This window comes from Odocoileus virginianus, unplaced genomic scaffold (assembly GCF_023699985.2).
Source record: "Odocoileus virginianus isolate 20LAN1187 ecotype Illinois unplaced genomic scaffold, Ovbor_1.2 Unplaced_Contig_6, whole genome shotgun sequence".
NCBI classification, from domain to species: Eukaryota; Metazoa; Chordata; class Mammalia; order Artiodactyla; family Cervidae; genus Odocoileus; species Odocoileus virginianus.
This window is the reverse complement of record NW_027224323.1, coordinates 278,565-292,446: the sequence shown is the minus strand read 5'-3', so window position 1 is coordinate 292,446 and position 13,882 is coordinate 278,565. Positions and strand designations below refer to the sequence as shown.

Genomic DNA, 13,882 nt, shown 5'->3' with positions numbered 1-13,882 from the left:
TGGAGAAGGCAATGCCACCCCACTCCAGTACTCTTGCCTGGAAAATCCCATGGACAGAGACTGCTTGACTGCAGTCCATGGGGTCACTAAGAGTCGGACACGCACGATTGAGAGACTTCACTTTCATTTTTCACTTTCATGCATGGGAGAAGGAAATGGCAAGCCACTCCAGTATTCTTGCCTGGAGAATCTCAGGGATGGGGGAGCTTGACAGGCTACCATCTATGGGGGTGCACAGAGTCGGACACGACTGAAGCGAGTTAGCAGCAGCAGCAGCAGCAAACCGACAGATACACACAAGAAACCAGTGGTTACTACTGTGGAGAGTGAACGGGGTTGGAGTAAGGTAACAGGAGGGGAGAAAGAGGTGTCAGCTACTATGTATAAAATAAATAATGTACAAGATGATATTGCAAAACATAGGCAATGAAGCCAATATTCTTTATTGCAAAACATAGGCAATGAAGCCAATATTCTCATAGCTATACATGGACTATATAAAAATTATGAATCACTATACAGTACATCTATAATGATATAATAATGCCCCATCAACATTGCAAAAGACCCTGATGCTGGGGAAGTTTGAAGGCAGGATGAGAAGGGGACGACAGAGGATGAGATGGTTGGATGGCATCACCAACTCCATGGACATGAGTTTAAGCAAGCTACGGGAGTCAGTTATGGACAGCGAAGCATGGCATGCTGAAATCCATGGGATTGCAAAGAATTGGCATGACTGAGTCACTGGACTAACTGTACATCAACTAATACTTCAATTGCAAAATAAAAAATAGAGACTCCTCCGAGAAATGCCATTATAAGCGACTCCTGGGACAGATGCCACATATTAATCTCCTTACACCAGACATGGGATTCACTCATGGCTCAGTTGGTAGTGAATCTGCCTGCAATACAAGAGACAGCCTGCACATAGGGGACTGGGGTTCAATTCCTGGTCAGGAAGATCCCTTGGAGAAAGAAATGGCAACTCAATCCTGTAGTCTTGCCAGGGAAATCCCGTGGACAGAGGAGCCTGGTGGGCTACAATCCATGGAGTGCAGAGTCAGACACAACTGAATGACTAGAGCACATCAGACTATACCATCTCTAGTTTGAGAAAAGAAGCTTAAACTGACTGCTTCAGGGCTAAATCAATAACACAGGAGTTGGGGCTCTGTGTCTAGGACTGTTTGTCCTATTTTAGAATCTGAAGATACAAAAGAATATAAATATCACTACACTTGAAATACTTCATACGTGCTGTGATTTCTCATCTAGTCTGAATGCCAAATGTTCAAATTTATTTATGCTTCTCTTAAAATTAATTCATTTATAAAAACCACAGACTGCATAAAAAGCTCAGCTGCCAACCAGGATATTGATGATACACTTTGGAACCAAGATTTTCTGATTAATCACTGTTTGATCATTGCATGTTCTGCCAAGAAGTGTATCCTATAAAAAGCAGAAACAATTCACAACCTCTCCAACAACTGGGACACCCACAGCTTAACTAGAGAAAGAATCACTACTTGCACAAGATGAAGGCTGTGTTCCTGACTCTTCTCCTTGGTCTTGTTTTTGCTGTCCAGGAAGCTCCAGCTAGGCCAGAAGCGTCAGAGGTACCCAAATTCTGCTGATCTGGGAGAAGGTCTTGGTTCTGTGAGTGCGTGTGTGAGTGTGACAGCAAGAAACAGTCTTGCTTACATGGATGACCAGCATGTGTAAGTGAATATTTATACACACACACACTGTGATACACATATTTACAGGAGCATAATACAACTCATTATTTTCCTGCTCTTTGTATTTTTTTCTCATCTTATTTGTCTGTGTGTGAGGCAAAAAACAACCATGTTAATATGCTATCATTTAGGGAGTTATGAACTGTCATGGTTTTAATGGTGTTGTTTAATCTACTTCAAGAAGCTCTGAATTCTATCCTTTCTGCTTGAATATGAATCATTATTTCATTTCATGATATTCAGGAGGTAGAACACTACTTTGCTTTAAGATTGATTTTATTTCTCTTCTGAGGTAAAGGCAGAAGCAAAGATTGTGCTGGGTGTTGGTGAAAAACATGTAACGAGATGGACTGATGATTATGGAGACCTTCCTTGTTAGATTACAGGAGAATGGTACACCATTTACATGGCTGCAGACAACAAGGAGAAGATTGAAGAAGGAGGCCCACTGCGGACATACTTCCGCCGATTGGAATGCATTGACAACTGTGAAAAACTGTCCATTACTGTATTTCTCACGTAAGCACAATCTGCCCCAACTGAAAACAACAAGATTGGTGCATTCTATCATGGGGTTCGGTCTCCAACGGGCAGTGAAAGGTGGGGGTAAGGCAAGTGAAGATGAGTGGGTGAACCCTGTTCATGGAAGGGTGACCTCCAGCGCTGGGGAATGGATGGTGAGGAAGGACTGTCTTGTTTGTCTGTTTTTCAGGAATTATGATAGTTGCACGTTAATCACAGCAGTGGCACAGCTAGCGGAAGGAAATGTTTACCGCATACATTGTGAGTAGTTGAGCTTCGTCAATGAGTGTGTCTACTCAAGTTTGATTCACCAAGTTGTGTGTGACTCTTTGTGACCCCACGGACTGCAGCATGGCAGGCCTCACTGTCCATCATCAACTCCCAGAGTTTGCTCAGACTCATGTCCATTGAGTTGGTCATGCCATCCAACCATCTCAGTCTCTGTCATCCCCTTCACTTTCTCTCCTCAATCATTCACTCATCAGGGTCTTTTCCAATGAATCAGCCATCAGGTGGCCAAGAAATGGGAGCTTCAACTTCAGAATCAGTCCTTCCGAGGAATATTGAGGGTTGGTTTCCTAGAGAATTAACTAGTTTGATCTCCTTGCAGTCCCAGGGACTCAAGAAGAGGGTAGTCATTTCCTTCTCTAGGGGATCTTGCCAACTGAAGGACAAAAGCCAGGTCTCTGGCATTGCAGGCAGATTCTGAGCCACCAGGAAAGCCCCAAACCATGGACCATGTTCAGAAGAATGGTTTTGGCTCCATCTAAGACAACTAGATGTCTGGACTTGTATACTATTTTCTCTACTCATTACAAATGCCAACTTAGGAAAGACATTAAATTTTTCAGGCATTAATTCTGCACCAGAAAACTAGGATAAGGTCCAGTTTGGAAGGTGCCATCGATGGCATCTGAGAAAAAGCCCCAGAATACAGGTTCCCCATGTACCTCGGACATGGGAAGTGCATACAGCTATCTAAGATTGCAACAATCCATTAAAAAGTTATTTTCTTGTATTTGACATGCATGTGTCTGTGCTCAGATGCTCAGTCTTGACTCTGAATGACCCCATGGGCTATAGGCTATAGGTTCTTCTGTTCATGGGATTCTGCAGGCAAGTGTACTGGAGCGGTTTGCCATTTCCTCCTCCAGGAATATTCCTGACCTGGGGATCAAAGGCATATCTCAGGCATCTCCAGCACTGGCAGGCAGATTCTTTACAGCTGAGCCCCCTGGGAAGACACTTATGTAAGCTTCCAAAATCAAATTTGCTTTAACTAAAGAAATTCTTTAAATATTAAAAGTTCTTTACTGACCTGATGAAGAAGTAGAACCTGATTAATTTAAATCCCACAGAAAAGTATGAGGATAGTTAAATTAACACAGAAATTTCAAAATAATGTTTATGTATTTAGAAAACAAAAGAAGACTAGGACATAATTATCTCTATCGTTTGCAATACTGGAAAGAATTCTCATATACCAATACCATAACATTGAGTGATTAAAAGTCAACATATTTGATTATAAAGGAGAAACTGTGCAACGGCACATTCTAACTTGGCCTGCTGCATGTTTTTAAATTTCCTATGTGGACATGTACCCAATGGAACTAAATAAGAAACATTTCAGAGAATATATCTCCAGCATTTGGCAATCACCTCATTTCTAGCTCTTTTGCCACCCTCTGTACTAGAAAATAACAAGTTTATCTATTAACATTTATTTTAACATTATTTGCTTAAATTTAGAGAATACCTTTGTAATCAGGACTGTACATGTAAATTCGGCCACAGAATTCCTGAAAAGGTAATATAGTAAGCTCTTTACCAGTAAGCTCCTATGAGCTGGTATGAGATGGTTCAGGTCCACCACCTACTATAGTTGAACTATTCAACTTACTAAATATTGTTGAGAGCAGTTCAGTCCAGAAGACTAGAAGTCTTTACTATGTTCAGAAGAGAGTCATGTGGAGAAAGCTTTCCTACTCACTAGCTGTCTTAACTGTTTCTAACAACACACCCTCTATAAATATCAATGGGACAAAAGTGGCCATCAGAGGGAATACTGCCAATAATATGTGAAGAATAAGAGATACCCAAATGAAAAGGAAAGAAGTTAATTGTTTTGAGGTTTGAATTTCTGTTTTACTGTCACAGTCATGGGTGAAAGTTCTCTGCAACTGATCCGTGTATCAGAAAGCATGTTGGTATTTGATGCTGAAAACTTTGATGGAGAGAAGATCACAAAAGCAACTTATGCGCTGGGTAGGTACTGTAACTGATTCTATGGAAACTGGTCATGTTCATATTATCAGTATTTTTGCATTGAGGACAGAAGACATTACACACAATATCTTTTATTAAGCACACTGGAGCAGACATGTATTCACATGGGAGAACTGAGACTTCATGTGACATGAGTCACGGCTGCGCCCAAAGGTTGTCTACTAGGAAACTGGACAAACGTATCCACTGGCGGTTCTACCATGTGGCTTTTTAAAAAATTGGATACACTTATAATGGAGGTACAATGAAATATACCAGGATGGTTCAGGGGATTCTTGACAAATATCACATATTGGAGTTGCCAGATCCTGACACCAAAGTGAACCAATGTTTTAATTGGTTCCGGCGACTCACAGTTTCCAAACATGAATGCATTCATCTCCAACACAAATGTTTTTTTTTCTTTGTCATGATCATTAAAATAAATTCTGAGAACTAAACCAAGAGCACTGCAAAAAAAAAAAAAAAAAAAAAATCCAACACTGTATCCTATTGAATCCTTCAGAAGCATGTGGTCAGGCATGTGAATCATGTGCCAAGTGGCCAACCCCACAGGGAAACTGCCTGGTCCCTTTAGCCTTTCTGATATTGAATCCACATTGGGACCGGGCAGGGGGAGTGTCTGGTGTCTGAGGATGACAAAGTCTGAGATTTTCCCCTTAGTAGCATGTGTGATGAGATTAGTGCTTGGTGAATGTTCAAATCATTTCTCCTCATTTTGTGAATATTGTTGCTCAGTCACTAAGTTCTGCCTGACTCTGTGACCTCATGGACTGTAGCACGCCAGGCTCCTCGGTCTTCCACTCTGTCCCAGAGTTTGTTCAAACTTATGCTCATTGAGTTAGTCGTGCTATCGAACCACTCCTTTGACTGGAGATCATGAAAACCCCAGGGACGCCACTCTAGGATGTAGACAAAGTGGACAGGAACAGGTAGTGTTGGGAGGAATTTTGAGTTTCTAACTCCACCATGACCTTCTCGGATGTTCCACTAGAGACAGCACTGTCTCGGGGCTGCTGAAGATCACAGGTGAATGGTCTGCAGTTCTCTCAGTAGTTGTGAGAACTGGAATGTAAGAAAATGGAAACTATGTGGGGTCTACTCACATGGACCCATCTGAAGACCTGTATGCACACATGGGGCACCTCTGTAGAAAATTCCCTGGTGAGCAGGGTTTAGGTGATGGAGGAGGGAAGTGTTCATGCTGAGATTTACTGGACACTACAGATACGAGCCGGGGGACACTCGGTAACCAATGAAGGATTCTGACGCACACCTCTTCTGTCCTATTTGCTATGAAATCCAGGCAAAGGAGACAGTTTGAGTCAAGAAGATATTCAGAAGTATGAGGAAATGAACAACGAAAGGGGTATTCCAAATGAAAATATAGAAAATGGCGCCCAAACAGGTAAAGGCCCTGAGGACAGCGGGTGTCAGAAATGAAAACTCATCAGGAGGATACTTGATTCAAATTCCCTACTCCCTCAGTCATCTTTCATGCAGGTTGTTATGAAATAATTATTTGAAGTAGAGGCATATCAATGATCATTTTTGCCCTTATTCATTCTTTTTCGCAGACAACTGTCCTAAATAAGAACTGAGAACCTCTGTTGGGTGAGTAGTAACACAATACCTAACAACATTGAGTCTTCTGTAGTAGGTTAAGGCTTTTTTTTTCTGGGGCATACTGCTTTAAGAATGGGCTATATACACAACTGGCTATTACTCAACCATGACAAAGACTGAAATAATGCCATTTGCAGCAATGTGGATGGAACCAGAGATAATCGATAAGAAACAAAGAGAAAGGCACATATCATATGATATCCCTTACATGGGGAATGTTAAATATGACATAAATGAACTATTTACAAAACAGAAACAGACTCAAGACACAGAAATCAAAATATTGTTACCAAAGTGTTAATTGGGAGAAGGGATGAATTGGGACTTTAGGTTTAAGAGATACATACTACTAAACATAAAATAAACAACTAGAATCTGCTGTGGAGCACAGAAATCTATACTCAGTGACTTGTAATAATCCCTAAAGAGAATAATCTAAAAAGGTACATATTTACATACATATGTGTATAACTGAGGGCTTCCCTGGTAGCTCAGTATAAAGAATCTGCCTGCTGATGCAGGAGATGCAGGTCATGCAATAGGTAATGACCAGCCATTCCAGTATCGTTGCCTAGAAAATGTCAAAGACAGAGGAATCTGGAAACGTCCCATAGGAACACAGGAGTGGGACACAACTTGGCCGTTAAACAAAAATAACAAATGTATGCATAAAGCACTCTGCTGTGCCCCTGAAGCAAACACAATATTGCACATCAACTACATTTCAGTAAAACTTTATTTAACAAAAAAAATAGGATCATAAAATCATCCACCTTGCCAAGTGGCAAAGGCTAGCGCTTCCATTAGTGTTTGGATTTAAGTATCTAAACACTCACGCAGGTCTAGACCCCAGAGTGACAGGTTTTGCAGACAAAGGAGATTGTGTGAGGCCCTGAACTGTGAAACATGATGAACTCTGGGGGAATCCCAGCATGAATGATCTCGCAGCCACATCTTTATGATTGTAAGGAAGTTTTACAGAAGATGTAAGCAGCATAGGCAACCCAGTACATTGTCCCCTACATCTCAGACATATGCATATGTAACTTACTAACTCTCATCATAAGATCTGATACCACAAGGCTCACAGCTAATTTCAGTTCAGTTCAGTTGTTCAGTCATGTCCAACTCTGCGACCCCATGGACAGCAGCATGCTAGGCCTCCCTGTCCATCACCAACTCCCGGAGTTTACTCAAATTCATGTCCATTGAGACAGTGATGCCATCCAACCATCTCATCCTCTGTCATCCCCTTTTCCTCCCGCCTCAATCTTTCCCAGCATCAGGGTCCTTTCCAATGAGTCAGTTCTTCGCATAAACTGACCAAAGTATTGGAGTTTCAGCTGCAGCATCAGCCCTTTCAATGAATATTCAGGACTAATTTCCATTAGGATGTACTGGTTGGATATCCTTGCAGTCCAAGGGAATCTCAGTCCAAGAGTCTTCTTCAACACTACAGTTGAAAAGCTTCAATGCATTGGCACTCAACCCTCTTTATATTCCAACTCTCACACCCATACATGACTACTGGAAAAACCATAGCTTTACTAGATAAACACCAAGTAGCAATTCTATGCAAACCCCAAGGGCAGTCACATGAAGGGACTTCTGTGAAATGGGTCTTCTTGTAGAGGAATTTCTCACTGCTTCCACCAGTAACTGTTTCCATGTCCTCTTTCATTCTCTGACCAGCATCATGTTGATCCTAATCATCTCAACAACCTCTTAAATTTTTTCATATGTTTAATGAAGAAAATGAAGTAAGAACATGAGAAGCATCACATCACTAATGTGTCACAATCATCCATATGAAGATTATAGACCTTTTCCTTGAAATCGTCCTTTCTTCTCTCCCAGGAAAACATGATCCTGGCCCCATGGCTTTCCTGCCACAAATCTCCTCTGCTCTTGCTGATGTTACTGAATTCCTAAACTGTTCAATAAAATGATTAGTACGCATATGTGTCCATAAAGAAAGATGCCATATTTGCAGGTGCTAAAAATATGCAAATCCAACTATGTAGAAAATTGAGTACACCATGGTGTGAACACTGCAACTATCTTGGTAAGAAGAGAGAATAAACCACAGATGCTAATTTTCTCTGAGCTTCCCTTGTGGCTCAGCTGGTAAAGAATCCACCTGCAATGAGGGAAAACTGGGTTTTATCCCTGGGTTGGGAAAACCCCAGAGAAGGCCATGTACACCCACTCTAATATTCTGACCTGGAGAATTCATGGACTGTATAGTCCATGGGGTCACAAAGAGTCCACCACGACTGAGCAACTTTCACTTTCATTAATTTTAAACAGTGATATGATGTTCCCACCAGATGTTATGTGAGCAATGGGACTGGTTAGACAGACAACTTCAAATAGAACCTGTGCTTTCATAACTGGCATCAAAAAACAACTCAATTCTGTGATTAAGCAGTGCTCATCTGCTGTGGGTTTGCCGGTAGTGATAAGGATTTAGCAGAATGCAGTGTGACAGGGGTTTCCCAGGTGGTTGCACTGGTTTAGAATATGCTGACAGAAGCAGATCACACAGGACACCTGGGACCCTTTGCTGGGTTGGGATGATCCCCTGGAGAAGGGAATGGCAACCCACTCCAGTATTCTTGCCTGGAGATTCCCATGGACAGGGGAGCCTTGCAGGCCATGGGGTCCATGGGGTCTCAAAAAGTCAGACACTATTTACTGATTGAGCACACATACACACACAACATAAGTGAACAGTAACTACTCAAGAAAGAGCACTGAGGTTGGATACAAGGCACCGGGTATGTGGTGTCTTATTCACGGCATCCAATGTTCAGCTCCAACCAGGAAGCAGTGGCTTTGCTGCCGATGGAGCTATTGAGTGATCCATAGCTGTTCAGTCACTCATCAGGGGTGTTTTAAAATAATAGTCATTCACTGGTGCCTAATGATGGGGAGCAAAGGAGCCTTGTGGGAACTCACAATGGTCATGCCACTGGACCAGACAAGAGACTCAGTCCATTTCAGTTCAGTTCAGTTTAGTTGCTCAGTTGTGTCTGACTCATTGCAGCTCCATAGACTGCAGCTAGCCAGGCCTCCCTGTCCATCACCAACTTCTGGAGCTTGCTCAAACTCACGTCCATGGAGTCGGTGATGCCATCCAACATTCTTATCCTCTGTCGTCTCCTTCTCCTCCCATCTTCAATCTTCCCAAGCATCAGGGTCTTTTCCAATGAGTCAGTTCTTCCCATTAGGTGGCCAAAGTATTGGAGTTTCAGCTTCAGCATCAGTCCTTCCAATGAATATTGAGGACTGATTTCCTTTAGGATGGACTGGTTGGATCTCCTTGCAGTCCAAGGGACTCTCAAGAGTCTTCTCCAACACCACAGTTCAAAAACATCAATTCTCTGGCACTTGGTTTTCTTTATAGTCCAACTCTCACATCCTTCCCAACTCTCACACCCCTCACATTCCACTACCAGAAGGCAATGGCTTCGACTATATGGACCTTTATTGGCAAGGCACTGTCTCTGCTTTTTAATATGCTGTCTAGTTTTGTAAGCCAGCCTTAAAATGACAGCAAGAGTTAAAACCAAACCAAAAAATAAAACCAAAAATCTGAGCAGAGGTACTTCCCTAGGGGCTCAGAGGTTGGGAACCCACCTGCCAAAGCAGAAGACACAGGTTGAATCCCTGACCCTGGAAGATCCCATGTGCAGCAGGGCAACGAAGCACTACCGATCTTCTTCTCTATATTTCGTGAGATTCAACAAGAAAACCACCACAATGAGAAGCCCTCAAATCACAGTAGTGAAAGGCAGAGACCACAACAAATATCCAGTGTGTGTTTTATTTATATATATATAAATTTATTTATTTTAATTGGAGGCTAATGACTTCACAATATTATATTGGTTTTGCCATACACTGACATGAATCCGCCATGGGTGTATATGTGTTCCCCATCATGAACCTCCCCTCTCACCTCCCTCCCCATCCCATCCCTCTGGGTCATCCCAGTGCACCCTGTCTTATGCATCAAACCTGGACTGGCGATTCATTTCACCTATGATAATATATATGTTTCAATGCCATTCTAGCGGCTTCAGTGGGTACACACTGCAGTGACCTAAGACTCTATAAATTACCAGTGACTCAGTAAATTAAAAAAATCAGTTTTCTCAGCCCTACATTCAAAACAATAGTGGAGACAACTGCCCCAGAGAGGTAAAAAAAATGAGAATTGAAATCTGTTGCTCTATACTGATACAAAATGGGGCTTCCAAAGTGACTCAGTGGTCAAGAGCTCACCTGCCAATGCAGGAGTTGTGGGGTTTGATCCCTGGAGAAGGCAGATCCCCTGGAAGAGGAAATGACAGCCCACTCCAGTATTGTGGCCTGGAGAAGCCCATGGAGAGAGGAGACTGGTGGGCTACTGTCCATGGCCTGGAAAAGACTCAGGACACGACTGAGTGACTCAACAACAACAATCATCAGTTTCAGGATCATTTTCTTTCCCTTTTCCTGTGAGGCAAGTTCTCAGAATTGTGACAACTTACATCATGGATACAGTCTGGTTATCCTGTAGTTAACTTGTCCACATTTTGGGGGCTTCAGTGTCTATAAGACAGCTCCGGGACATGGCTCAGAATACTGTCTACAACCTTTGAGGACAAACTAAAGGCCTTGAACTTGCTTATGGACTAAACTACTAGTGTTTATTATGGTTGGATGTTTTTCTTTGCTTCTGCATTTCTCCCTTCTCTGATTAACCTGATTCTCTGCCTCAAGTTTTTCCACAGACAAAAGGCAGGTGGAGGACGTAAGCAGAAGGGCCATGGGGTCCCGCTCTGTTCCACTAAAATCCATCAGAAATGGATTCTGTGTAGGAAGGGTTGCCATGCACTGAGATGAGTTCAGTTCAGTTGCTCAGTCGTGTCCGACTCTTTGCGACCCCATGAACCGCAGCACGCCAGGCCTCCCTGTCCATCACCAACTCCCGGAGTTTACTCAAACTCATGTCCATCGAGTCGGTGATGCCATCCAGCCATCTCATCTTCTGTCATCCCCTTCTCCTCCTGCCCTCAATCCCTCCCAGCATCAGGGCTTTTTCTAATGAGTCAACTCTTCACACAAGGTGGCCAAACTGGTGGAGTTTCAGCTTCAGCATTAGTCCTTCCAATAAACATTCAGGGCTGATTTCCTTTAGGTAGTTCAATTTATATTCAGAGCTGGGATGGTCATGACCAGGCCAATCTAAGATGCTGGTAGAGAAGTCTAGAATAATAAAGACAAAGGCAAGGTAAAGAAAAAGAAAAGAAAACATGCAGTTCTGTCTTCCTTTGAGAATACAAAAAGACAATCTGCCTTCTGCTCCATTCTCATACTTAATGCAGTCACTGCATGGCTGGGTTTAAGTCTGGTATTTCTCACGTCTCTAAGTGCCTGTTGGTTCTCTTATTCTGTCCTGTGGGCTTCATTTCACTGCAGACATCTACCTGACGTCTCTCAGGTGATTCTATATTAATTATATACCTTATATATATACTCCATGCATAATGTGTATTTGTCACTCGAGTCATGCCCGACTCTTTGTGACCCCATGGACTGTAGCCCACCTGGCTCCTCTGTCCATAGAGTTCTCCAGGCAGGAATACTGGAGTGGATTGCTAGTTCCTTCTCCCCATATACAATAAACTCGATCTATAATGAGCTATACCTATAATAAATTATATCTACAATAAATTATATGTGTTATACGCTAATTAATTATATTAAAGCATAAAATACTTTTCATGCTTTGAAACTACCTGTATATGTCTTGGAGGAACAAACTCTTTAATAAACTCCTTTTATTTAATAGAACTGTAATGCCTAGAATTACAATGATGAGAACAGTGTGTGTGTGTGTGCACGTGTGTTAGTTTGTGTATGTCTGTGTGTGTCTATGTGTTTGTGTGTCTGTGTTTTTGTGTGTGTCTTCGTGTTTGTGTGTGTATGCATGCCATTTTTCTTGGTTCTGGACTGAAACCCATGGGGAACACTCTGTAGCTGATGAGAACAGAATGCTCCCAGATTGCACAGACACCACATGTGCTTCCCTTTATAGACGTTTCTCTAATAACCTGACAAGTGAAGGGGTGACTTTTCTCGAGCACAGAAGGATTCAGAGTTTCCATAACTCACTCATAGGGCCAGCAGGGAGTGGGGGTGTGGTCAGCAGACGGGAGGTCATGAATCTCTGAGTCAGGGTGACAGTTGCTGCAGCTTAATCCTTGAGCAATCATTACCAGGCAGTAAACACCTCATGACTGTTCCCAACACACTAGGTCCTTTGGAGACTGTGCATCTGGAAAGGGGGAGCCATTTCTTCCATTCATGTGCAAAGTAAGATCAATTTTTTTTTTAAACTAAGTAAGGTTCATTAATTAGTTGAAATTCAAAATTTTTTAAATTCCAAAACATATTTAAGGATTCACTCACAGGATGGTGGACCATTTCCTGACTCTGTAATCCTTCTTCACAGAGAATAAGAATATAAGAAAGACACAGGTTTATATATCACGTGTGTGTTACACCAGACAGATTTAATAAATCTGCCATTTCCTAATTATACCATAAATAGAAATGTAACATTATGGTTTATTTATTTATAGAGACATAAATTTCCACAAAACTTGCAATATAAACTTATGAATATTATATCATTATAAGTGGATAGAGGGTTGAGTGTTATCAGTAGCTACTATAATAACAGTGTGTAGTTGTACATATATTTAATGTTTAATGAATCATGTATAATTGTGAGATTCACATAATAAGATGTACACAAATACACAAGTTATTCACCTGATATATCTAATTTATGTATAAATATTGGATTTGTGTGAGGGCCCAGTGGTAAAGATTCTACCTGCCAATGCAGGAGACACAAATTTCATCCCGGGCCCAGGAAGATTCCACATACCTTGGGACACCTCAGCCCATATGGCATAAATACTGAGCCTATATGCAGCAACTACTGAATCCCACAATGTGGAGCCCGGCCTCCACAACAACATAAGCTACACAATGAACAGCCAGTGAACCACAACTAGAGAGAAGCCCCTTCTCACTGCAAGTACAGAAAGTCTGCATGCTCAGCAAAGACCAGTGCTGCCGTGCATAAATAAATAAATGTTTATATAGTTTCCACTCATGTGTTACTTACCTGAATGTATCCATATAATAAAGGAAGCTATGCATAACTTTACGCATATGGAATACTGCCTATGGCATAAGAATACTGCCATGACCTGTTACACCTTATGCTGTAGATAGATATTGAGCTATTTCCTCCACGTCTCCTAAAGGAGACAGAGAGATGCTGATAGACACTTTCGTTGTCACTGCAGGAGCATGCAGGCCAACAGACAACGGGGTCCCAGGACATCCAGGGTTCTAGAACATTCTAAAGATGAGTCAGAAGCAGTGAGAGGAACAACAAGGTGCTTCTACCCAACACAGGGAACTATATTCAATCTCATACTGATCTATAATGGAACAGACTCTGAAAAACACTAGGCGTTGTCTATATGTATATATGTATAACTGAATCACTGCGGCATGGCAGAAACTAACACAACAACGGAAATCAAAGATATTTCCTTTTTTTTTTTTTTAATAAAGTGGTAAGATTTGACTCATTGGAAAAGACCCTGAAGTTGGAGGGATTGGGG

At 41.9% G+C, this 13,882-nt stretch overlaps 1 protein-coding gene across 1 annotated transcript; it reads left to right on the top strand.

Annotated features, from left to right (window-relative positions):
- Positions 1–1,243: 1,243 nt before the first annotated feature.
- LOC110125860 (allergen Bos d 2-like) lies at positions 1,244–8,144 on the top strand. Its single transcript, XM_020875179.2, has 7 exons — positions 1,244–1,625; positions 2,128–2,267; positions 2,461–2,531; positions 4,431–4,538; positions 5,866–5,967; positions 6,137–6,173; positions 7,878–8,144. The coding sequence occupies exons 1-6, from the start codon at positions 1,545–1,547 to the stop codon at positions 6,151–6,153; spliced, it is 519 nt and encodes a 172-aa protein (XP_020730838.1). The 5' UTR covers positions 1,244–1,544; the 3' UTR covers positions 6,154–6,173; positions 7,878–8,144.
- The last annotated feature ends 5,738 nt before the right edge of the window (positions 8,145–13,882 follow it).

Excerpts from the sequence above, each read along its gene's own strand:
- LOC110125860 (XM_020875179.2), top strand. The coding sequence starts at position 1,545 with ATGAAGGCTGTGTTCCTGACTCTTCTCCTTGGTCTTGTTTTTGCTGTC. Across the intron at positions 2,532-4,430 it reads AAATGTTTACCGCATACATT|TCATGGGTGAAAGTTCTCTG; the intron begins GTGAGTAGTTGA and ends TTACTGTCACAG. Across the intron at positions 4,539-5,865 it reads AAAAGCAACTTATGCGCTGG|GCAAAGGAGACAGTTTGAGT; the intron begins GTAGGTACTGTA and ends TATGAAATCCAG.